We start from the raw sequence: 26290 nt of genomic DNA, 5'->3' as shown, positions 1-26290 counted from the left end.
CTCTCTGTCTCTGTCTCTCTCTCCTCTCTGGTCTCTCTCTCTGTCTCTCTCTCTCTCTCTCTCTCTCTCTCTCTGTCTCTCTGTCTCTCTGTCTCTCTCTCTCTGTCTCTGTCTCTGTCTCTGTCCTCTGTCTCTGTCTCTGTCTCTCTCTCTCTGTCTCTCTCTCTCTGTCTCTCTCTCTGTCTCTGTCTATCTCTCTCTCTGTCTCTCTCTCTGTCTCTCTCTCTCTCTCTCTCTCTCTCTGTCTCTCTGTCTCTCTGTCTCTCTCTCTCTGTCTCTGTCTCTGTCTCTGTCTCTGTCTCTGTCTCTGTCTCTCTCTCTCTCTCTCTCCTGTCTCTCTCTCTCTCTCTCTCTGTCTCTGTCTCTGTCTCTGTCTCTCTCTCTCTCTCTGTCTCTCTCTCTCTCTGTCTCTCTCTCTGTCTCTCTCTCTCTCTCTCTCTCTCTGTCTCTCTCTCTCTCTCTCTCTCTGTCTCTGTCTCTGTCTCTGTCTCTCTCTGTCTCTGTCTCTCTCTCTCTCTCTCTCTCTCTCTGTCTCTCTCTCTCTCTCTCTGTCTCTGTCTCTCTCTCTCTCTCTCTCTCTCTCTGTCTCTCTCTCTCTCTCTCTCTCTCTCTCTCTCTCTCTCTCTGTCTCTCCTCTCTCTCTCTCTCTCTCTCTGTCTCTCTCTCTGTCTCTCTCTCTGTCTCTCTCTCTCTCTGTCTCTCTCTCTGTCTCTCTCTCTCTCTCTGTCTCTGTCTCTCTGTCTCTCTCTCTCTGTCTCTCTCTCTCTCTCTCTCTCTCTCTCTCTGTCTCTCTCTCTCTCTCTCTCTCTCTCTCTCTCTCTCATCACTGGTACCACGGTTGTCCCACCTTTTCAACTCTCCTCTCCTGGTCGATCGGTGCCTTCGACCCATCGCCGTCCGATAAACCTACGCGGCTCTCGTCGGCCTACCTGTCGGGCCGCTGGGCCTGTGGGGGGGGGGGTGGGGGGGATCTGGGCCACAGCGATTGTAGCAAGCAGCAGTCGGCCACATGGCCCCTCGAGTCTGCTCTGCCGTTCAACTGGTCGCGGCTGATGGGATCCCGGGGCTCCGCTCCAGTTCGCCGCCCGCTCCCCGTAACCCTGGACTCCCGGGGTAAGAGCGCGACCTCCGCACAGCGACAGGAGGGGGGTGGCCCATTCCGCCCTTCAATCGGATCTCGGCCGAGCTGCGACTCAACTCGACTGACCTATCGCTGGGTCGCCTCGACTCCAGTTTCTGCAGGTGTCCGAACCCGTGGTGGTCCCCCTGAGCTTCCAGGTCCTCTCCTCTTCCTCCTCCCCACCCCGACACTGGAAATCAGGCCCCCCCCTCCCCTCACACACACACCAGCGGCAACTGAACACATCTGCTTCCACCGAGCTTTCAGGCAGCGCGTTCCCGATCACAACAACTCATACGAACATAAGAAACCGGAGCAGGAGGAGGCCGTTCAGCCCCTCGAGCCTGTTACATTAGGGACAGGAGGAGGCCGTTCAGCCCTGAGCCTGTTACATTAGGGACAGGAGGAGGCCGTTCAGCCCCTCGAGCCTGTTACATTAGGAACAGGAGTCGGCCATTCGGCCCCTCGAGCCTGTTACATTAGGGACAGGAGGAGGCCGTTCAGCCCCTCGAGCCTGTTACATTAGGGACAGGAGGAGGCCGTTCAGCCCCTCGAGCTTGTTACATTAGGGACAGGAGTCGGCCATTCAGCCCCTCGAGCCTGCTCCGCCATTTAATACGACCATGGCTGATCCGATCATGGACTCAGCTCCACTTCCCTGCCCGCCCCCTTATCGGTTAAGAAACTGTCTATCTCCGTCTTAAATTTATTCAATGTCCCGGCTTCCACAGCTCTCTGAGGCAGCGAATTCCACAGATTTATAACCCTCTGAGAGAAGAAATTCCTCCTCATCTCAGTTTTAAATGGGCGGCCCCTTATTCTAAGACCATGCCCCCTAGTTCTAGTCTCCCCCATCAGTGGAAACATCCTCTCTGCATCCACCTTGTCCAGCCCCCTCATAATCTTATACGTTTCGATAAGATCACCTCTCATTCTTCTGAACTCCCAATGAGTAGAGGCCCAACCTCCTCAACCTTTCCTCATAAGGCAACCCCCTCATCCCCGGAATCAACTGAGTGAACCTTCTCTGAACTGCCTCCAAAGCAAGTGTATCCTTCCTTAAATACAGAGACCAGAACTGCACGCAGTACTCCAGGTGTGGCCTCACCAATACCCTGTATAACTGGAGCAAGACTTCCCTGCTTTTATACTCCATCCCCTTTGCAATAAAGGCCAAGATACCATTGGCCTTCCTGATCACTTGCTCGACCTGTCCTGGGACCTCTGGACTAGGGAGCTCCCCCCCACCCCCTCCTGTCCCTCACTGCCTCCCTCCCCCCCCCCCCCCCCCCCCACAATCGCTGACCCTTGGTGTTGCTTGACCACACCAGTGGACCTGTGCCCCAGTGTGGGGAGGGGGGTTCACTTGGCACCCATGGAGCTGTACCCCGGTGAGGATCCACGGGGCCACCCAGACAAGTCGCTGAAGTTTGAGGAGAGGAGAAACCGGCGACAGTGGGGGTGACATGGGCATTATATAAATCAGTTTCTCCACACGCGGCTCAGAGCGCGCGGTGGGTGTCAGGTTCTCGACTTGTCATTATGTTACTCGCTGGAATCGCTGGTCTCTGTGGTGATTTTCTTAAATATAGGGCTTTGTACCGAAACTGTCCCAAATTAATAAATTATACATTCCATTCTGACCCGAATAAAAGACTTGCGTTTATATAGCGCCTTTCACCCCCTCAGGACGTCTCAAGCGCCTCACAGCCAATGAAGCACTTTGTTTCGGAGTGCGCTCCCTGTTGCATTGTGGGAAACGCCAATTTGCGCACAGCAAGCTCCCACACACAGCGATGTGAAAATGACCCGGATCGTCTGTTGGTCGAGGGATAGATATTGGCCCCAGGACACCGGGGAGAACTCCCCCTGCTCTTCTTCCAATAGTGGCCCCGGGATCTTTTACATCCACCCGAGAGGGCAGACGGGGCCTCGGTTTAACGTCTCATCCGAAATACAGCCCCTCCGACTGCGGGGCTCCCTCAGTACCGCCCCTCCGACAGTGCGGGGCTCCCTCAGTACCGCCCCTCCGACAGTGCGGGGCTCCCTCAGTACCGCCCCTCCGACAGTGCGGAGCTCCCTCAGTACCGCCCCTCCGACAGTGCGGGGCTCCCTCAGTACCGCCCCTCCGACAGTGCGGCGCTCCCTCAGTACTGCCCCTCCGACAGCGCGGCGCTCCCTCAGTACTGCCCCTCCGACAGCGCGGCGCTCCCTCAGTACTGCCCCTCCGACAGTGCGGCGCTCCCTCAGTACTGCCCCTCCGACAGTGCTGGGCTCCCTCAGTACCGCCCCTCCGACAGTGCGGCGCTCCCTCAGTACTGCCCCTCCGACAGTGCGGCGCTCCCTCAGTACCGCCCCTCCGACAGCGCAGCGCGGCGCTCCCTCAGTACCGCCCCTCCGACAGCGCGGCGCTCCCTCAGTACCGCCCCTCCGACAGTGCGGCGCTCCCTCAGTACCGCACTGGGAGTGTCAGCCTGGAATTTTGTGCTCAAGTCTCAGGAGTGGGACTTGAGCCCACAACCTTCTGATTGAGGGAAGTGTACTGCCCACTGAGCTGCGGCTCATTGATGTATCTCTCCGAAACATCCCGACATTGACGCGGGCGTTCATGACGCGCAGAGCAGGGAGCCTCTCTAAATTACGTACTTTATTGGGGAACGACTTCTCCTGATTTGAGGAATTTTCTTCAAATACTGACGATCATGACACGAACCTGCGGGTTTACGTGGTCGGGGGGGATAACTGAATGTTTGAGGGTGTACTGCAGCTAATTTCTATGCCCCGTCGACACCCTGAGCTCATCCAGCCAGTTTCTGGACACGTTAACCAGCGGTTTACCCACATTGATAACCGAGGACGGCTGTAGCGGCTGCAATTTCCTTTAACCGCAACCTGTGGTTCAGTCGTCCTGGTGCTGTTTGGTCCTCCTGGGAACAGGGGTCACTGCTATTCACCAGACTCCCAACGCAAGCGCTCGACTCGGAACTCCCACACGGCAAGCGAGCCCCAGCTGGGACCATGCATAAATTTAAGACGGAAATAGACGGTTTCTTAAACGATGAGGGTCACGGGGAGCGGGCGGGGAAGTGGAGCTGAGTCCATGATCGTATTAAATGGCGGAGCAGGCTCGAGGGGCTGTGTGGCCGACTCCTGCTCCTATTTCTTGTATCGCAGTGTGGACTGGCCCGTGCTGCCAGGAACGTCGGAACAGGAGTAGGTCATTCAACCCCTCGAGCCTGTTCCGCCATTCAGTGAGATCATGGCTGATCTCCCGACCTCTGTTCTCGTTGGACGCTGTCACTGGGCTGTCGGTTTGACATTGCATCCACACAGCTGGGGCTGAGGGAGGAGCCACAGGCAGGTAATGGCAGGGTCTGGGGGCGATGGCCTCGAGGAGTGGGGCTCGGGGAGGGGTTGAAAGGGTGATATTTTTTTGCAAATCCTGAGTGTTAGTTAATGCGCAGGGATATTGCGAACCGGGCTGGGGTGGATTACCTTCAGTCAGAAGCTGTTGTTTGGTGTTTTCGATGGTGCGTATTTCAAGTTCAAGTCTGACGGGGGTCTGATGGAACAGAACAGAGAATGAGGTCAGGGATAATACAAACAGCAAAATGCTGGAAATCTCAGCGGGTCAGGCAGCATCTGTGGAGAGAGAAACAGAGTTAATGTTTCGGGTGCATGACCCTTTGTCAGAAGAGAACGGGGATTATGGACTAAAGCTGAGCATCGGCAATTATGTGCGAGCGAACCTGTCCAAGGGGGAGAAATATGAGCTCTTGAGTTTCTGTAACCTTCCTTGGATGTATTCTTCAATATCTTGTTAGAGTGTGTGTACATGTTGTAGGCGTATATGTGTCATCTGTGGTTCAGTGGGCAGCACTCCCGCACTGAGTCAGAAGGTTGTGGGTTCAAGTCCCACTCCAGAGCCTTGAGCACAAAAATCTAGGCTGACTCTCCCAGTGCAGTGCTGAGGGATGGCTCAAAGACATGGACCATGTACAGCAGACACCTCAAGTCGCTGGAGAAATACCACCAGCGCTGTTTCCGCAAGATCCTGCAAATCCCCCGGGAGGACAGAGGCACCAACGTTAGCGTCCTCGACCAGGCCCAACATCCCCAGCATTGAAGCACTGACCACACTCGACCAGCTCCGCTGGGCAGGGCCACATTGTCTGCATGCCCCCGACACGAGACTCCCAAAGCAAGCGCTCTACTCGGAACTCCTTCATGGCAAGCGAGCCAAAGGTGGGCAGAGGAAACGTTACAAGGGACCACCCTCAAAGCCTCCCTGATAAAGTGCAACATCCCCCACCGACACCTGGGAGTCCCTGGGTCTAAAGACCACCCTAAGCTATTTCCCCTGTATAGTGTGCAATTCCTACCAGCAGCCGGTGCTATTCGCCCCCTTGCAGTTCCATCCTCCCCCCCACCCACCCCCCAATAGGCATCACTACCATTGTGCTGTGTAGTTTAGGCCTCCCACCAACAGGCGGTACTATTTTTCCATGTGCAGTTAATTCCTCCCAGCAACAGGTGGTGCTATTTCTCCATGTGCAGTTAATTCCTCCCACCAACAGGCGGTGCTATGTCTCCATGTGCAGTTTATTCCTCCCACCAACAGGCGGTGTTATTTCTCCATGTGCCGTTAATTCCTCCCACCAACAGGCGGTGCTATATCTCCATGTGCAGTTTATTCCTCCCACCAACAGGCGGTGCTATATCTCCATGTGCAGTTAATTCCTCCCACCAACAGGCGGTGCTATATCTCCATGTGCAGTTTATTCCTCCCACCAACAGGTGGTGCTATATCTCCATGTGCAGTTAATTCCTCCCACCAACAGGCGGTGCTATATCTCCATGTGCAGTTAATTCCTCCCACCAACAGGCGGTGCTATATCTCCATGTGCAGTTTATTCCTCCCACCAACAGGCGGTGCTATATCTCCATGTGCAGTTAATTCCTCCCACCAACAGGTGGTGCTATATCTCCATGTGCAGTTTATTCCTCCCACCAACAGGCGGTGCTATATCTCCATGTGCAGTTTATTCCTCCCACCAACAGGCGGTGCTACTTCCCACAGCAGTTGCATCCTCCCACCAACAGGGGTCATTATCACTGCATCGTCAAAGGCGGTCCCTCAAAACGAGGATGACTTGTTTCCACACCAAAAAAAAGGATGAGTTCACTGGTGTTTCAAATGAGTATTGTGTTCAGTTTTAGTCTCCTAATCTGAGGAAGGACGTTCTTGCTATTGAAGGAGTGCAGCGAAGGTTCACCAGACTGATTCCCGGGATGCAGGACTGACATATGAAGAAAGACTGGATTAACTGGGCTTATATTCACTGGAATTTAGAAGAATGAGAGGGGATCTCATCGAAACATATAAAATTCTGACGGGACGGGACAGGTTAGATGCAGGAAGAATGTTCCCGATGTTGGGGAAGTCCAGAACCAGGGGACACAGTCTAAGGATAAGGGGTAAGCCATTTAGGACCGAGATGAGGAGAAACTTCTTCACTCAGAGAATTGTGAACCTGTGGAATTCTCTACCACAGAGAGTTGTTGGGGCCAGTTCGTTAGATATATTCAAAAGGGAGTTAGATGTGGCCCTTACGGCTAAAGGGATCAAGGGGTATGGAGAGAAAGCAGGAATGGGGTACTGAGGTTGCATGACCAGCCATGATCTTATTGAATGGTGGTGCAGGCTCGAATGGTCTACTCCTGCACCTATTTTCTATGTACCACATCCTGAAGGGTGGGAGATGCCTGTGGGTGGATTTTTTTAACGTGGGGTGACCGTTGCACACCAGCCACCACACGGGCTCGACAGAGCGAGGTCTGGGTCCAGGGGCAAGGGTTAACCAGGACGACTGGAGACCAGCTCTGCTGCACGGAGCTAGTGTGCACAACATAACGCACACAGTGTGGGCTGCGTCCGTGCTGCCCCTGGGCCCCTGAATCCACTTGGCCCTGATCACATCCCTCCGCGATCACCACTGCACGGTGTTATTGAATCTTTCCACCACCAGGTGGTGCCATTCCCCCTGTAGTGCCACCCTCCCACCAACAGGCGGCGATGTTCCCCCTCAGCAGTTGCATCTTCCCACCAACAGGGGTCACCACCATTGCACGGTGCTATTGAATCCTCCCACCAGCAGGGGGTGCTGTTCCCCCCCCCCCCCCCAGCGATTGCATCCCCTCGAACGAGGATGACTTGCTTCCGCTACTAAGGCCGCAAAACAGTTAATGCCGGGGCACTCAAAGACCCAGCTAAGAGAGCCCTATATAGCCAGCGCCTCACAGCCAATCTGGCGTGCCTTGATGACCCTGAGATGCTGAATGCCCACAGTGCTTGGCCTGCCCTCCAGGCCTCTATAACCAGTGCCTGTGAAGAGACACTTGGTCACTCAACCAGAAAACACCAGGATTGGTTTGATGAAAATGATCAGGAGTTCCAAGAAACACAGAAAATAGGTGCAGGAGCAGGCCATTCGGCCCTTCGAGCCTGCACCACCATTCAATAAGATCATGGCTGATCATTCCCTCAGTACCCCATTCCTGCTTTCTCTCCATACCCCTTGATCCCTTTAGCCGTAAGGGCCACATCTAACTCCCTTTTGAATATATCTAACGAACTGGCCCCAACAACTCTCTGCGGTAGAGAATTCCACAGGTTCACAATTCTCTGAGTGAAAAAGTTTCTCCTCAACTCGGTCCTAAATGGCTTACCCCTTCTCCTTAGATTATGTCCCCTGGTTCTGGACTTCCCCAACATCGGGAACATTCTTCCTGCGTCTAACCTGGCCAATCCCGTCAAAATTTTATATGTTTCTATGAGATTCCCTCTCATCCTTCTAAACTCCAGTGAATATAAGCCCAGCCGATCCAGTCTCTCCTCATATGTCAGTCCCGCCATCCCGGGAATCAGTCTGGTGAACCTTCACTGCACTCCCTCAATAGCAAGAATGTCCTTCCTCCGATTAGGAGACCAAAACTGAACGCAATATTCCAGGTGAGGCCTCACCAAGGCCCTGTACAACTGCAGTAACACCTCCCTGCTCCTATACTCAAATCCTCTCGCTATGAAGGCCAACATACCATTTGCCGCCTTCACCGCCTGCTGTACCTGCATGCCAACTTTCAATGACTGATGTACCATGACACCCAGGTCTCGTTGCACCTCCCCTTTTCCTAATCTGCCGCCATTCAGATAATATTCTGCCTTCGTGCTTTTGCCCCCAAAGTGGATAACCTCACATTTATCCACATTATACTGCATCTGCCATGCATTTGCCCACTCACCTAACCTGTCCAAGTCACCCTGCAGCCTCCTAGCATCCCCCTCACAGCTCACACTGCCACCCAACTTAGTGTCATCTGCAAACTTGGAGATATTACACTCAATTCCTTCATCTAAATCATTAATGTATATTGTAAAGAGCTGGGGTCCCAGCACTGAGCCCTGCGGCATCCCACTAGTCACTGCCTGCCATTCTGAAAAGGGCCCGTTTATCCCGACTTTCTGCTTCCTGTCTGCCAACCAGTTCTCTATCCGCATCAGTACATTACCCCCAATACCATGTGTTTAATTTTGCACACTAATCTCTTGTGTGGGATCTTGTCAAAAGCCTTTTGAAAGTCCAAATACACCACATCCACTGGTTCTCCTTGTCTACTCTACTAGTTACATCCTCAAAAAATTCCAGAAGATTTGTCAAGCATAATTTCCCTTTCACAAATCCATGCTGACTTGGACCGATCCTGTCACTGCTTTCCAAATGCGCTGCTATTTCATCTTTAATAATTGATTCCAACATTTTCCCCACTACTGATGTCAGACTAACCGGTCTATAATTACCCGTTTTCTCTCTCCCTCCTTTTTTTAAAAGTGGTGTTACATTAGCTACCCTCCAGTCCATAGGAACTGATCCAGAGTCGATAGACTGTTGGAAAATGATCACCAATGTATCCACTATTTCTAGGGCCACTTCCTTAAGTACTCTGGGATGCAGACTATCAGGTCCTGGGGATTTATCGGCCTTCAATCCCATCAATTTCCCTAACACAATTTCCCGTCTAATATAGATTTCCTTCAGTTCCTCCTTCTCACTAGACCCTCGGTCCCCTAGTTCTTCCGGAAGGTTATTTGTGTCTTCCTTCGTGAAGGCAGAACCAAAGTATTTGTTTTTCTGGTCCGCCATTTCTTTGTTCCCCATTATAAATTCACCTGAGTCTGACTGCAAGGGACCTACGTTTGTCTTCACTAATCTGTTTCTCTTCAATTAGCTATATAAGCTTTTGCAGTCAATTTTTATGTTCCCAGCAAGCTTCCTCTCATACTCTATTTTCCCCCTCCTAATTAAACCCTTTGTCCTCCTCTGCTGAATTCTAAATTTCTCCCAGTCCTCAGGTTTGCTGCTTTTTCTGGCCAATTTATATTCCTCTTCCTTGGATTTAACACTATCCTTAATTTCCCTTGTTAGCCACGGTTGAGCCACCTTCCCCGTTTTATTTTTGCTTCAGATAGAGATGTACAATTGTTGAAGTTCATCCATGTGATCTTTAAATGTTTGCCATTGCCTATCCACCATCAACCCTTTAAGTATCATTTGCCAGTCTATTCTAGCCAATTCACGCCTCATGCCGTCGAAGTTATCTTTCCTTAAGTTCAGGACCCTAGTTTCTGAATTAACTGTGTCACTCTCCATCTTAATAAAGAATTCTACCATATTATGGTCACTCTTCCCCAAGGGGCCTCGCACAACAAGATTGCTAATTAGTCCCTTCTCATTACACATCACCCAGTCTCGGCTGGCCAGCTCTCTAGTTAGTTCCTCGATATATTAGTCTAGAAAACCATCCCTAATACACTCCAGGAAATCCTCCTCCAATTCATGTCTCATACCATCGAAGTTACCTTAGAACTAATAGATTGTAAGCGCAGAGCATTTCTGAGCCTCAAGCAACAATCCAATTCAGGAGCTACAAAGCAACGCTACAGACGGCTCAAGGCTGAGGTCCAACAAAAAAATCCGGGGCCTAAAGAACAGGAGGTGGATGGAGAAAGCACAGGAGATACAACAACCAGCCGTCAGCCACGACATGCAAGGATTCTTCATTGCAGTCAAGGTCATCTATGGTCCAAACTCCCAAGGCCAACTCCACTCCTGGCCAAGAACGGGGAAACACTCATCAAGGACACGGAGGCTGTCAGGGCCCTCTGGAAGGAGCACTTTGAAGATCTCCTCAATCGGGACTCTGCCTTTGACAGAACGAAGCCTTTATCCAGTGGCAAGGGTTAACCAGGATGACTGGAGCACCGCTCTGCTATCATTGCATGGCAGCATCGAAGCACTGACCACACTCGACCAGCTCCGCTGGGCAGGGCCACATTGTCCGCATGTCCCCCAGACACGAGACTCCCCAAAGCAAGCGCTCTACTCGGAACTCCTTCACGGGCAAACGAGCCAAAGGTGGGCAGAGGAAACGTTACAAGGGACCACCCTCAAAGCCTCCCTGATAAAGTGCAACATCCCCACCGACACCTGGGAGTCCCTGGCCAAAGACCAGTCCGAACTAAGTGGAGGAAGTGCATCCGGGAGGGGCGCTGAGCACCTCGAGTCTCGTCGCCGAGAGCGTGCAGAAACCAAGCGCAGGCAGCGGAAGGAGTGTGCGGCAAACCAGTCCCACCCGCCCCTTCCCTCAACCACTGTCTGTCCCACCTGTGACAAGGACTCATTGTTAGAGTGGAAGCAAGTCTTCCTCGACTCCGAGGGACTGCCTATGATGATGTTGCTATTAAACCCTCCCACCATTAGGAGGTGGTATTCCCCCTGCAGTTCCACCCTCTGATGGGAGGAAAAGCAATGTGTGAGGAGGACACAAAAAATCTGCAAAAGGACACAGACAGGCTCAGTGAGTGGGCAAAAATTTGGTAGATGGAGTATAATGTCGGAAAGTGTGAGGTCATGCACTTTGGCAGAAAAAATCAAAGAGCAAGTTATTATTTAAATGGAGAAAGATTGCAAAGTGCCGCAGTACAGCGGGACCTGGGGGTACTTGTGCATGAAACACAAAAGGATAGTATGCAGGTACAGCAAGTGATCAGGAAGGCCAATGGTATCTTGGCCTTTATTGCAAAGGGGATGGAGTATAAAAGCAGGGAAGTCTTGCTCCAGTTATACAGGGTATTGGTGAGGCCACACCTGGAGTACTGCGTGCAGTTTTGGTTTCCATATTTACGAAAGGATATACTTGCTTTGGAGGCAGTTCAGAGAAGGTTCACTCGGTTGATTCCGGGGATGAGGGGGTTGACTTATGAGGAAAGGTTGAGTAGGTTGGGCCTCTACTCATTGGAATTCAGAAGAATGAGAGGTGATCTTATTGAAAAGTATAAGATTATGAGGGGGCTTGACAAGGTGGATGCAGAGAGGATGTTTCCACTGATGGGGGAGACTAGAACTAGGGGGCATGGTCTTAGAATAAGGGGCCGCCCATTTAAAACTGAGATATGGAGGAATTTCTTCTCTCGGAGGGTTGTAAATCTGTGGAATTCGCTGCCTCAGAGAGCTGTGGAAGCCGGGACATTGAATATATTTAAGGCAGAGATAGACAGTTTCTTAACCGATAAGGGGGCGGGCAGGGAAGTGGAGCTAAGTCCATGATCAGATCAGCCACGGTCGTAGTAAATGGCGGAGTAGGCTCGAGGGGCCGAATGGCCGACTCCTGCTCCTATTTCTTATGTTCTTATGTCCTCCTACCATCAAGTGGTGATATTGCCCCCAATTTTGAACTTACAAAGGCCTTTGACGCTGTGAACCGCGAGGGTCTATGCAGCGTCCTCCTCCGTTTCGGATGCCCCCCAAATGTTCGCCTGCTCCACGATGACAGGCAGGCCGTGATCCTGACCAACGGATCCATCACAGGCCCAATCCACGTCCGGACTGGGGTCAAACAGGGCTGCGTCATCGCCCCAACCCTCTTCTCAGTCTTTCTCGCCGCCGCGCTCCACCTCACGGTCGACAAGCTCCCCGCTGGAGTGGAACTAAACCACAGAACCAGTGGGAAGCTGTTCAACCTTCACCGTCTCCAGGCCAGGTCCAAGATCACCCCAACCTCTGTCGTTGAGCTGCAGGCAGTACGCGGACGACGCCTGCGTCTGTGCACACACAGAGGCTGAACTCCAGGACATAGTCGACGTATTTACTGAGGCGTATGAAAGCAAGGGCCTTACGCTAAACATCCGTAGGACAAAGGTCCTCCCCCAGCCTGTCCTCGCCGCCCAGTCATCAAGATCCACGGCGCGGCCTTGGACAACGCGGACCATTTCCCAAACCTCGGGAGCCTCTTATCAACAAGAGCAGACATCGACGATGAGATCCAGCACCGCCTCCAGTGCAGCCTTCGGCCGCCTGAGGCCAAGAGTGTTTGAAGACCAGGCCCTCAAATCTACCACCAAGCTATTCCCCTGCAGTACCACCCTCCCACCATCAGGCAGTGCCATTTCCCCTGCAGTACCACCCTCCCACCATCAGGCAGTGCCATTTCCCCTGCAGTACCACCCTCCCACCATCAGGCAGTGCCATTTCCCCTGCAGTACCACCCTCCCACCATCAGGCAGTGCCATTTCCCCTGCAGTACCACCCTCCCACCATCAGGCAGTGCCATTTCCCCTGCAGTACCACCCTCCCACCATCAGGCGGTGCCATTTCCCCTGCAGTACCACCCTCCCACCATCAGGCAGTGCCATTTTCCCTGCAGTACCACCCTCCCACCATCAGGCAGTGCCATTTCCCCTGCAGTACCACCCTCCCACCATCAGGCAGTGCCATTTCCCCTGCAGTACCACCCTCCCACCATCAGGCAGTGCCATTTCCCCTGCAGTACCACCCTCCCACCATCAGGCAGTGCCATTTCCCCTGCAGTACCACCCTCCCACCATCAGGCAGTGCCATTTCCCCTGCAGTACCACCCTCCCACCATCAGGCAGTGCCATTCCCCCTGCAGTACTACTCTCCCAGCACCAGGCGGTGATATTCCCCTTGCACTACCACACTCCCAGCACCAGGTGGTGATATATCTCCCCTGCAGTACCACTGTCCCACAATGAGGTGGTGATATTCCCCCTGCAGTAACACACTCCCAGCACCAGGCGGTGATATTCCCCCTGCACTACCACACACCCAGCAGCAGGTGGTGATATATCTCCCCTGTAGTACCACTGTTCCACGATGAGGTGGTGATATTCCCCCTGCAGTGGCACACTCCCAGCACCAGGTGGTGATATTCCCCTATTTCCCCCTGCAGTACCACGCTCCCACCATGAGGTGGAGATATTTCCTCCCTGCACGACCACACTCCCAGCACCAGGAGGTTATATTCCTCCTGCAGTACCAGTCTCCCAGCACCAGGTGGAGATATTCCCCCTGCAGTACCACCCTCCCAGCACCTGGTGGAGATATTCCCCCTGCGCTACCACCCTCCCAGCACCAGGTGGTGATATATCTCCCCTGCAGTACCAGCCTCCCAGCACCAGGCGGTGATATATCTCCCCTGCAGTACCACCCTCCCAGCACCAGGCGGTGATATTTCTCCTGCAGTACCACACTGCCAGCACCAGGTGGAGATATTTCCCCCTGCAGTACCACACTCCCAGCACCAGGTGGCGGTGGCGCTGCACCTCCCAGACTCGCTGCTTCGCTCGCTGTGGCCGGGCTGGGGAGAGACATGGCTGGGCTGCCGAGGCGGATTGTCAAGGTAAATGCTGGGCAGAGGGAAGGAGGCAGAGGGGCCGCGCCTGGTGCACAGGCAGGGCCTGGGGCCCAGGCACACTGTGCATGGCTAAGCAGCAGGCTGCAGCCCCCAGGCTTTGCAACAGGCCAGGCCCAAGACAGGCCCTGCCCCACCTTCTGTTCCAACCAGCTCCCTGCACCCAGACCCTGGGCCTCAAGCCTGGAGCTTGCATTGCAGTGCAGCCCAGGCCAGCACCCCACCCTTTGCAACTGTACCCTGCAGCTTCCTGCATTCTGTATTTTGCAATTTGCATCCTCTCCTCAAAACATTGCAACATGTAAATCCATGTTTGCAAATGCACCGAATTCCTGAGCAGCCCAAAATGGCCAAAAAAAGACCCTTATCTTCCATTCAATGGCATCCAGGAGAAAGTTGTGACAGTCAGAGAGCAATGTGCCTCTTAAATGTCTTTTCTGATTCCCTCCCTCCCTGCAGAGATTTGGGACAGAGTGCTGAGGGAGCGCTGCACTGTCGGAGGGGCAGTACTGAGGGAGAGCTGCATTGTCGGAGGGGCAGTACTGAGGGAGTGCTGCATTGACAGAGGGGCAGTACTGAGGGAGCGCCGCACTGTCGGAGGGGCGGTACTGAGGGAGCGCCGCACTGTCGAAGGGGCGGTACTGAGGGAGTGCCGCACTGTCGGAGGGGCGGTACTGAGGGAGCCCCGCACTGTCGGAGGGGCAGTACTGAGGGATCGCCGCACTGTCTGAGGGGCGGTACTGAGGGAGCGCCGCACTGTTGGAGGGGCAGTACTGAGGGAGCGCCGCACTGTCGGAGGGGCAGTACTGAGGGAGCGCCGCACTGTCGGAGGGACGGTACTGAGGGAGCGCCGCACTGTCGGAGGGGCGGTACTGAGGGAGCGCCGCACTGTCGGAGGGGCGGTACTGAGGGAGCGCCGCACTGTCGGAGGGGCGGTACTGAGGGAGCGCCGCACTGTCGGAGGGGCGGTACTGAGGGAGTGTCGGAGGGGCAGTACTGAGGGAGTGTTGGAGGGGCAGTACTGAGGGAGTGTTGGAGGGGCAGTACTGAGGGAGTGTCGGAGGGGCAGTACTGAGGGAGCGCCGCACTGTCGGAGGGGCAGTACTGAGGGAGCCCCGCACTGTCGGAGGGGCAGTACTGAGGGAGTGTCGGAGGGGCAGTACTGAGGGAGTGTTGGAGGGGCAGTACTGAGGGAGCGCCGCACTGTCGGAGGGGCAGTACTGAGGGAGTGTCGGAGGGGCAGTACTGAGGGAGTGTTGGAGGGGCAGTACTGAGGGAGCGCCGCACTGTCGGAGGGGCGGTACTGAGGGAGTGTCGGAGGGGCAGTACTGAGGGAGTGTCGGAGGGGCAGTACTGAGGGAGCGCCGCACTGTCGGAGGGGCAGTACTGAGGGAGTGTCGGAGGGGCAGTACTGAGGGAGTGTCGGAGGGGCAGTACTGAGGGAGTGTCGGAGGGGCAGTACTGAGGGAGCGCCGCACTGTCGGAGGGGCAGTACTGAGGGAGTGTCGGAGGGGCGGTACTGAGGGAGTGTCGGAGGGGCAGTACTGAGGGAGTGTCGGAGGGGCAGTACTGAGGGAGTGTCGGAGGGGCAGTACTGAGGGAGTGTCGGAGGGGCAGTACTGAGGGAGCGCCGCACTGTATGCAATAACCGGTTGCCCACCCCAGTACTGACCGGGAGGGTTTGGGATTATTCCCGCAGGAGACTCAGCGTTTAATGGCGGAGCCCGTGCCGGGGATACGTGCCATGCCGGATGATGCCAACGCCCGGTATTTCCACGTGGTGATTGCGGGGCCGCAGGACTCGCCCTTCGAGGGCGGCAACTTCAAGTTGGAGCTGTTCCTGCCCGAGGAGTACCCCATGGCCGCCCCCAAGGTCCGCTTCGTCACCAAGATCTACCATCCCAACGTGGACAAGCTGGGCCGCATCTGTCTGGACATCCTGAAAGGTGGGGGGGGAGGGGGTGGAGACAGCTTCCATTCCTCCCCTCCCCTCCCTCCCTCCCTCGTCCCTCCCCCCTCCCTCGTCCCTCCCCTCCTCCCTCGTCCCTCCCTTCCCTCCCTCGTCCCTCCCCCCCTCCCTCGTCCCTCCCCTCCCTCATCCCTCCCCCTCCCTCCCTCGTCCCTCCCCCCCTCCCTCGTCCCTCCCCTCCCTCGTCCCTCCCCTCCCTCCCTCGTCCCTCCCCTCCCTCGTCCCTCCCCTCCCTCCCTCGTCCCTCCCTCCTCTCCCTCGTCCCTCCCCTCCCTCATCCCTCCCCCTCGTCCCTCCCCTCCCTCCCTCCCTCGTCCCTCCCCCCTCCCTCGTCCCTCCCCCCTCCCTCGTCCCTCCCCTCCCTCGTCCCTCCCCTCCCTCGTCCCTCCCCTCCCTCCCTCGTCCCTCCCCTCCCTCCCTCGTCCCTCCCCTCCCTCCCTCGTCCCTCCCCTCCCCTCCCTCCCTCCCTCGTCCCTCCCCCCTCCCTCGTCCCTCCCCTCCTCCCTCGTTCCTCCCCTCCCTCCCTCGTCCCTCCCTTCCCTCCCTTGTCCCTCTCCCTCGTCCCTCCCCTCCCTCCCTCGTCCCTCCCCTCCCTCTCTCTCACCTCCCCTCCCTCCCTCTCACCCCTCCCTCCCTCCGTCCCTCCCCTCTCTCCCTCTCCCCTCCCTCTTCCCCCCTCCTTCTCCCTCCCTCCTCCTTCTCCCTCCCCCCTCCTTCTCCCTCCCCCCTCCATCTCCCTCCCCCCTCCATCTCCCTCCCCCCTCCATCTCCCTCCCCCTCCTTCTCCCTCCCCCCTCCATCTCCCTCCCCCCCTCCATCTCCCTCCCCCCCTCCATCTCCCTCCCCCCCTCCATCTCCCTCCCCCCCTCCATCTCCCTCCCCCCCTCCATCTCCCTCCCCCCCTCCATCTCCCTCGCCCCCTCCATCTCCAACTCCCTCCCCCCTCCATCTACCTCCCCCCTCCATCTACCTCCCCCCTCCATCTCCCTCCCCCCTCCATCTCCCTCCCCCCCCATCCCTCCATCTCCCTCCCCCCCTCCATCTCCCTCCCCCCCTCCATCTCCAACTCCCTCCCCCCTCCATCTACCTCCCCCCTCCATCTCCCCCCACCCTCTCTCTCCCCTCCCCCCTCACTCCCTCCTCCCTCACCCCCTCTCCCCTTCCTCACCCCCTCTCCCCTCCCTCACCCCCTCTCCCCTCCCTCACCCCCTCTCCCCTCCCTCACCCCCTCACCCCTCCCCACCCCCTCTCCCCTCCCTCACCCCCTCTCCCCTCCCTCACCCCCTCTCCCCTCCCTCACCCCCTCTCCCCTCCCTCACCCCCTCTCCCCTCCCTCACCCCCTCTCCCCTCCCTCTCCCCTCCCTCTCCCCTCCCTCTCCCCTCCCTCACTCCTCCCTCTCCCCTCCCTCACTCCCTCCTTCTCCTCTCCCTTCCCCCTCCCCTCTCCCCTCACTCCCTCTGCACTTTAAAACTACTTCATTGGTTGTGAAGCGCTTTGAGACATCCGGTGTTGATAAAAGGCAGTATATAAATCCATGTATTTGTTCTCTCTCTCTCTATCTCTCTCTCTCCCCCTCACTCCAGACAAGTGGTCCCCGGCTCTCCAGATTCGGACGGTGTTGCTCTCGATCCAGGCTTTGCTCAGCGCGCCCAACCCCGATGATCCACTCGCCAACGATGTGGCTGAACAATGGAAAAATAGCGAGTCGCAGGCCATCGAGATTGGTGGGTATTGTGAGTGTGCGGGGCTGAGGGAGCGCCGCACTGTCGGAGGGGCAGTACCGAGGGAGTGTCGGAGGGGCGGTACTGAGGGAGCCCTGCACTGTCGGAGGGGCAGTACTGAGGAACCCCGCACTGTCGGAGGGGCGGTACTGAGGGAGCCCCGCACTGTCGGAGGGGCAGTACTGAGGGAGCACCGCACTGTCGGAGGGGCGGTACTGAGGGAGCGCCGCACTGTCGGAGGGGCGGTACTGAGGGAGCCCCGCACTGTCGGAGGAGCAGCACTGAGAGAGTGCCGCACTGTCGGAGGGGCGGTACTGAGGGAGCCCCGCACTATCGGAGGGGCAGTACTGAGGGAGTGCCGCACTGTCGGAGGGGCAGTACTGAGGGAGCCCCGCACTGTCGGAGGGGCGGTACTGAGGGAGTGCCGCACTGTCGGAGGGGCAGTACTGAGGGAGCCCCGCACTGTCGGAGGGGCAGTACTGAGGGAGCCCCGCACTGTCGGAGGGGCAGTACTGAGGGAGCCCCGCACTGTCGGAGGGGCGGCACTGAGGGAGCGCCGCACTGTCGGAGGGGCGGTACTGAGGGAGCGCCGCACTGTCGGAGGGGCGGTACTGAGGGAGCACCGCACTGTCGGAGGGGCGGTACTGAGGGAGTGCCGCACTGTCGGAGGGGCGGTACTGAGGGAGTGCCGCACTGTCGGAGGGGCCGTACTGAATGGGGTTTGGGCTTGTTAGATGAGCATCCCCCGATTTCCATCGCTCCACCATTGGTGGCTGTGCTTTCAGCCGCTTGGGCTCCAAGCTCTGGAACTCCCTCCCGAAAACCCTCTCCTCTCCTCCTTCAACACGCTCCTTAAAACCTTCCTCATTGACCAATCTTTTGGTCACCTGTCCCTAATACCTCGTGTTTGAGAGTGTTTGATGGGGACAGTGTAGAGGGAGCTTTACTCTGTATCTAACCCCCTGTACCTGCCCTGGGAGTGTTTGATGGGACAGTGTAGAGGGAGCTTTACTCTGTATCTTTGATCTATCTTGCCTTGTTTTGCAGCCCGTGCGTGGACCAAATTATACGCGATGAACAGCTAAGTTGACGGTGCCTGGGATTTACACATCGAACCCCCCCCCCCTCCTCTTCCCCCACCGCATTTCACTCCACCTGTCTCGATGACCTCTCCCCTCCTCCGCCCGCGACCTCTCCGGACGTCCAGCGGGCCGTGAAGCGCTGTGGACTCTAGTTACATTATTTATGACCGTTTGCCTCCGAAAACGCCGCGGCCGCCATTTTTTTTTCTTTCGTTGCAACCGATCTGTCGACTGGCGACAGGCCCCGTTACCTGCTGTGTATGATGTACATAGAAATAAATCGTTGCCTGGTTACTGTACGGTCCTTGACTGCCTCCGTGTCTCTGTGCGCAACCGTCGCCCCTCCCCCCGCGCACTCGCTGGCGTTCGTCCCCCCGCGCGCTCGCTGGCGTTCCTCCCCCTGCGCGCTCGCTGGCGTTCCTCCCCCTGCGCGCTCGCTGGCGTTCCTCCCCCTGCGCGCTCGCTGGCATTCCTCCCCCCGCGCGCTCGCTGGCGTTCGTTGCCTCCCGCGCGCTCGCTGGCGTTCGTTGCCTCCCGTGCGCTCGCTGGTGTTCACTCCCTCCCCCGCGCGCTCGCTGGTGTTCACTCCCCCCCGCGCGCTCGCTGGCATTCCTCCCCCCGCGCGCTCGCTGGCGTTCGTTGCCTCCCGCGCGCTCGCTGGTGTTCACTCCCTCCCCCGCGCGCTCGCTGGTGTTCACTCCCTCCCCCGCGCGCTCGCTGGTGTTCACTCCCCCCCGCGCGCTCGCTGGTGTTCACTCCCCCCCCCCCCCCCCCCCCCCACGCGCTCGCTGGTTTCCTGCACTCCCTCAACCCACCCCACCCGCTATTCCCACGGCCAATAAGCGGAAATCATAGAAACACAAACTTACAGCATGGAAGGAGGCCATTTTGGCCCATCGTGTCCACTACGGGCCATCCCAGCCTAATCCCACCTTCCAGCTCTGGGTCCGTAACCATAGAGCCATAACAGCACTGAAGGAGGCCGTTCGTCCCATCGAATCTATGCTGGCTCTCTAGAACAATCCGGTCAGTCCCATTCCCCCTCGCTCTATCACCGTAGCCCTCAAGTGCCTATTTTGAAATTATTGTAAGTTACGTCACTTCGAGCGCACATCCAAATGTGGTGAGGGTTTCTGCCTCTACCCCCCTTTCAGGCAGCGAGTTCCACCCCAGACCCCCACCACCCTCTGGGTGAAGACATTTCCCCTCAAATCCCCTCTAAACCTCCCCCCAATTACTTTCAATCCATGCCCCCTGGTTGTTGACCCCTCTGCCAAGGGAAACAGGTCGGTCCTATCCACTCTATCCAGGCCCCTCATCATTTTATACACCTCAATCAGGTCTCCCCTCAGCCTCCTCTGTTCCAAGGAAAACAACCCCAGTCTCTCCAATCTTTCCTCATCGCTAAAATTCTCCAGTCCCGGCAACATCCTGGTAAATCTCCTCTGTACCCTCTCCAGTGCAACATCCTGGTAAATCTCCTCTACCCTCTCCAGTGCAACATCCTGGTAAATCTCCTCTACCCTCTCCAGTGCAACATCCTGGTAAATCTCCTCTGTACCCTCTCCAGTGCAACATCCTGGTAAATCTCCTCTGTACCCTCTCTAGTGCAACATCGTGGTAAATCTCCTCTGCACCCTCTCTAGTGCAACATCCTGGTAAATCTCCTCTGTACCCTCTCTAGTGCAACATCCTGGTAAATCTCCTCTGCACCCTCTCTAGTGCAACATCCTGGTAAATCTCCTCTGTGCCCTCTCTAGTGCAACATCCTGGTAAATCTCCTCTGCACCCTCTCTAGTGCAACATCCTGGTAAATCTCCTCTGTACCCTCTCCAGTGCAACATCCTGGTAAATCTCCTCTGTACCCTCTCCAGTGCAACATCCTGGTAAATCTCCTCTGTACCCTCTCCAGTGCAACATCCTGGTAAATCTCCTCTGTACCCTCTCTAGTGCAACATCCTGGTAAATCTCCTCTGTACCCTCTCCAATGCAACATCCTGGTAAATCTCCTCTACCCTCTCCAGTGCAACATCCTGGTAAATCTCCTCTACCCTCTCCAGTGCAACATCCTGGTAAATCTCCTCTGTACCCTCTCCAGTGCAACATCCTGGTAAATCTCCTCTGTACCCTCTCCAGTGCAACATCGTGGTAAATCTCCTCTGCACCCTCTCTAGTGCAACATCCTGGTAAATCTCCTCTGTACCCTCTCTAGTGCAACATCCTGGTAAATCTCCTCTGCACCCTCTCTAGTGCAACATCCTGGTAAATCTCCTCTGTGCCCTCTCTAGTGCAACATCCTGGTAAATCTCCTCTGCACCCTCTCTAGTGCAACATCCTGGTAAATCTCCTCTGTACCCTCTCCAGTGCAACATCCTGGTAAATCTCCTCTGTACCCTCTCCAGTGCAACATCCTGGTAAATCTCCTCTGTACCCTCTCTAGTGCAACATCCTGGTAAATCTCCTCTGTACCCTCTCCAGTGCAACATCCTGGTAAATCTCCTCTGTACCCTCTCCAGTGCAACATCCTGGTAAATCTCCTCTGTACCCTCTCCAGTGCAACATCCTGGTAAATCTCCTCTGCACCCTCTCCAGTGCAACATCCTGGTAAATCTCCTCTGCACCCTCTCTAGTGCAACATCCTGGTAAATCTCCTCTGCACCCTCTCCAGTGCAACATCCTGGTAAATCTCCTCTGTACCCTCTCTAGTGCAACATCCTGGTAAATCTCCTCTGCACCCTCTCTAGTGCAACATCCTGGTAAATCTCCTCTGTACCCTCTCTAGTGCAACATCCTGGTAAATCTCCTCTGCACCCTCTCTAGTGCAACATCCTGGTAAATCTCCTCTGTACCCTCTCCAGTGCAACATCCTGGTAAATCTCCTCTGTACCCTCTCCAGTGCAACATCCTGGTAAATCTCCTCTGTACCCTCTCCAGTGCAACATCCTGGTAAATCTCCTCTGTACCCTCTCTAGTGCAACACCCTGGTAAATCTCCTCTGTACCCTCTCCAAGTGCAATTACATCTTTCCTGTAATGCGGTAACCAGAACTGCACGCAGTACTCCAGCTGCGGCCTAACTAGTGTTTTAGTTAAGTACCGACAACCCGGCAGGCCCCTCCCCCCTGCCCCCTCCCCCTCAAAATAAACGGAAGCTGCACATTGTGGGAGGTCACCTGAGGCTGGAGTGGGAACGGCATTCGTCGTAGACTGCCGGCTCCCAAGGGGATGACAACATCTTTATTTACATATAAAGACTTGCATTTATATAGCAACTTTCACCACCACCAGACGTCTCAAAGCGCCTTACAGCCAATGACGTACCTTTGGAGTGTGGTCACTGGTGTAACGCCGATTTGCGCACAGCAAGCTCCCACAAACAGCGAATGCGATAATGTCCCAGATCATCTGTTCTGTTGTTTGAGGGATAAATATTGGGGCCCTCGGACACCGGGGAGAACTCTGCCCATCCCCTGCTCTTCTTCGCGCCGATTCTCTATCCACGCGAATATATTACCCCCAACCCCCGAGAGCCTTTATCTCGTGCAGTAATCTCTTCTGTGGCATCTTTTCGAATGCCTTCTGGGAATCCAAATACATGACATCTACTGGTTCCCCCTTTATCCACCCTGCTCGCTACATCCTCAAAGAACTCCAGCAAATTTGTCAAACATGATTTGCCCTTCATAAGACCACGTTGACCCTGCTTGATTGAATTAATGCTTTTCCAAATGTCCTGCTACTGCTTCCTTAGTAATGGACTCCGGTATTTTCCCATGGGGACAGTGTGGAGAGAGCTTTACTCGCTACGAAAACACACAAGTAGGCTCGTATACTCAGAGATACTTCTCCACAGGAATTGCTGGCGAGTCCTCAAGAGTAGGAATCCTGGCTTGCTCCCAACATTTATCATTTGACTGTTTCCATCATCAGTGCCTTGAGTGGGTTAGGATGCCACATCACCCATTAATGTTGGTATAACGCACCATAGACCGTGCGGGATGGCCACTACACGATTGTGCCTCTTGCAAAATGGAGTAATTGTTGCACTGCCAAATGCTTGCCTTCAGGCTAAGAGCGGTAGTGGGATTTATTTACAAATACCAAAATTACACAGAAGCAAACTTCAGCCAGAATTAAATGGCATGAACATTCAGAAAACAATACAGATTGGGCTGGTGCATGAGCGGATAAAACATCTGTTTTGTTTAGAATGTATTCCTTACACAGTCAGCTCACAGAAGGAACTTCCGTGCAAGGAACTCTCGCAATTAGGAAGGCAAGTGGAATGTTGGCCTTTATTGCAAGGGGGATGGAGTATAAAAGCAGGGAAGTCCTACTACAGCTGCACAGGGTATTGGTGAGGCCACACCTGGAGAACTGCATACAGTTTTTAGTCTCTGTGTTTAAGGAAGGATTATACTTGCATTGGAGGCAGTTCAGCAAAGGTTCACTCGGTTGATTCCTGAGATGAAGGGGTTGTCTTATGAAGAAAGGTTGGGAAGAATGAGAGGCGATCTTATCGAAACGTATCAGATTCTGAGGGGGCTGGACAGGGTGGATGCAGAGAGGATGTTTCCCCCTCGTGGGGGAATCTAGAACTAGGGGGCACATAGTCTCAGAATAAGGGGTCGCCCATTTAGGACGGAGATGAGGAGGAATTTCTTCTGGTGAATCTGTGGAATTCTCTGCCCCAGAGAGCTGTGGGGGGCTGGGTCATTGAATATATTTAAGGGGGAGATAGACAGATTTTTGAGCGATAAGGGAGTGAAGGGGCGGGCAGGGAAGTGGAGCTGAGCCCAAGATCGGATCAGCCGCGATCTTATTGAATGGCGGAGCAGGCTCGAGGGGCCGAATGGCCGACTGCTGCTCCTATATCTCATGTTCTCCCAGATGAATGTTGAATCATTTAAGCAGACATTAAACGCATAAATTACCTTTGGATGCTGCGGCAGGAACGTAACGTGCTGGAAGCACTCGTCAAGCGATTGGATGGAGTCAAGTCGGGGGCAGGTCCTGGAACGAGCTAAGATGGGCCGAATGGCCTCTCGCGATGTAACTTGCACCGAGAGCAATGCCACGGGCGATCGGTTAGTGCCAGCAATGGCTGGACTGGACCAACCCCTCTCCCCCCCCCCCCCCCACCGAGGATAGAATAAGATGAGCCGAACAGCCCACCCCCGTGATAGAATGAGACGGGCCAAACGGCCCCATCCCCTACCCCCCAGGATAGAATGAGACGGGCCAAACAGCCGCCCCCCCCTCCAGACGGAGATAGAATGAGACGGGCCGAACAGCCTCTCCCCCCTCCAGACGGAGATAGAATGAGACGGGCCGAACGGCCCCATCCCCTCCCCCCCAGGATAGAATGAGACGGGCCAAACAGCCTCTCTCCCCCCCTCCAGACGGAGATAGAATGAGACGGGCCGAACAGCCTCTCCCCTCCAGACGGAGATAGAATGAGATGGGCCGAACGGCCCCATCCCCCCCCAGGATAGAATGAGACGGGCCAAACGGCCTCTTCCCCCCCTCCAGACGGAGATAGAATGAGACGGGCCGAACAGCCTCTCCCCTCCAGACGGAGATAGAATGAGACGGGCCGAACGGCCCCATCCCCTCCCCCCCAGGATAGAATGAGATGGGCCAAACAGCCTCTCTCCCCCCCCCTCCAGACGGAGATAGAATGAGACGGGCCGAACGGCCCCATCCCCTCCCCCCCCGGGATAGAATGAGACGGGCCAAATGGCCTCTCCCCCCCCCCCAGACGGAGATAGAATGAGACGGGCCGAACGGCCCCATCCCCTACCCCCCCCGGGATAGAATGAGACGGGCCAAATGACCTCTCTCTCCCTCCCCCGGGGATAGAATGAGACGGCTCGAATGGCCTCACCCGCCACGGGTGCTCCGCGGAGACCGGTCAAGCTGCCCTTCGGCCCTGTGTGGGGTCAGGTTGACCATTATTCCCGGACGGATGGACGGACGCGGTGCTCCGTGGAGACCGGTCAAGCTGCCCTTCAGCCCTGTGTGGGGTCAGGTTGGCCATTTTTCCGGACTGACGGACGAACGCGCTGCTCCGCGGAGACCGGTCAAGCTGCCCTTCGGCCCTGTGTGGGGTCATAGAAACATAGAAACATAGAAACATAGAAAATAGGTGCAGGAGTAGGCCATTCGGCCCTTCTAGCCTGCACCGCCATTCAATGAGTTCATGGCTGAACATTCAACTTCAGTACCCCATTCCTGCTTTCTCGCCATACCCCTTGATCCCCCTAGCAGTAAGGACCTCATCTAACTCCTTTTTGAATATATTTAGTGAATTGGCCTCAACAACTTTCTGTGGTAGAGAATTCCACAGGTTCACCACTCTCTGGGTGAAGAAGTTCCTCCGCATCTCGGTCCTAAATGGCTTACCCCTTATCCTTAGACTGTGACCCCTGGTTCTGGACTTCCCCAACATTGGGAACATTCTTCCTGCATCTAACCTGTCTAACCCCGTCAGAATTTTATATGTTTCTATGAGGTCCCCTCTCATTCTTCTGAACTCCAGTGAATACAAGCCCAGTTGATCCAGTCTTTCTTGATAGGTCAGTCCCGCCATCCCGGGAATCAGTCTGGTGAACCTTCGCTGCACTCCCTCAATAGCAAGAATGTCCTTCCTCAGATTAGGAGACCAAAACTGTACACAATACTCCAGGTGTGGCCTCACCAAGGCCCTGTACAACTGTAGCAACACCTCCCTGCCCCTGTACTCAAATCCCCTTGCTATGAAGGCCAACATGCCATTTGCTTTCTTAACCGCCTGCTGCACCTGCATGCCAACCTTCAATGACTGATGTACCATGACACCCAGGTCTCTTTGCACCTCCCCTTTTCCTAATCTGTCACCATTCAGATAATAGTCTGTCTCTCTGTTTTTACCACCAAAGTGGATAACCTCACATTTATCCACATTATACTTCATCTGCCATGCATTTGCCCACTCACCTAACCTATCCAAGTCGCTCTGCGTGGGGTCAGGTTGGCCATTTTTCCCGGACTGACGGACGAACGCGCTGCTCCGCGGAGACCGGTCAAGCTGCCCTTCGGCCCTGTGTGGGGTCAGGTTGGCCATTTTTCCCGGACTGACGGACGGACGCGGTGCTCCGCGGAGACCGGTCAAGCTGCCCTTCGGCCCTGTGTGGGGTCAGGTTGGCCATTTTTCCCGGACAGACGGACGAACGCGGTGCTCCGCGGAGACCGGTCAAGCTGCCCTTCGGCCTGTGTGGGGTCAGGTTGGCCATTTTTCCCGGACGGACGGACGAACGCGGTGCTCCGCGGAGACCGGTCAAGCTGCCCTTCGGCCCTGTGTGGGGTCAGGTTGGCCATTTTTCCCGGACTGACGGACGAACGCGCTGCTCCGCGGAGACCGGTCAAGCTGCCCTTCGGCCCTGTGTGGGGTCAGGTTGGCCATTTTTCCCGGACTGACGGACGGACGCGGTGCTCCGCGGAGACCGGTCAAGCTGCCCTTCGGCCCTGTGTGGGGTCAGGTTGGCCATTATTCCCGGACAGATGGACGGACGCGGTGCTCCGCGGAGACCGGTCAAGCTGCCCTTCGGCCCTGTGTGGGGTCAGGTTGGCCATTTTTCCCGGCGGGCA

General features: G+C 55.7%; 1 protein-coding gene across 1 annotated transcript; it reads left to right on the top strand.

The window, feature by feature from the left end:
* The first annotated feature begins 13770 nt into the window (after positions 1-13770).
* LOC139240585 (ubiquitin-conjugating enzyme E2 N) lies at positions 13771-18966 on the top strand. The gene is made up of 4 exons (XM_070869130.1): positions 13771-13876; positions 15588-15834; positions 17443-17583; positions 18628-18966. The coding sequence occupies exons 1-4, from the start codon at positions 13847-13849 to the stop codon at positions 18663-18665; spliced, it is 456 nt and encodes a 151-aa protein (XP_070725231.1). The 5' UTR covers positions 13771-13846; the 3' UTR covers positions 18666-18966.
* Positions 18967-26290: the final 7324 nt, after the last annotated feature.

Source organism: Pristiophorus japonicus, chromosome 32 (genome assembly GCF_044704955.1).
Source record: "Pristiophorus japonicus isolate sPriJap1 chromosome 32, sPriJap1.hap1, whole genome shotgun sequence".
Classification (NCBI taxonomy): Eukaryota; Metazoa; Chordata; class Chondrichthyes; family Pristiophoridae; genus Pristiophorus; species Pristiophorus japonicus.
Note: the sequence above shows the minus strand (reverse complement) of the source record. Positions and strands in the feature narration are given on the sequence as shown.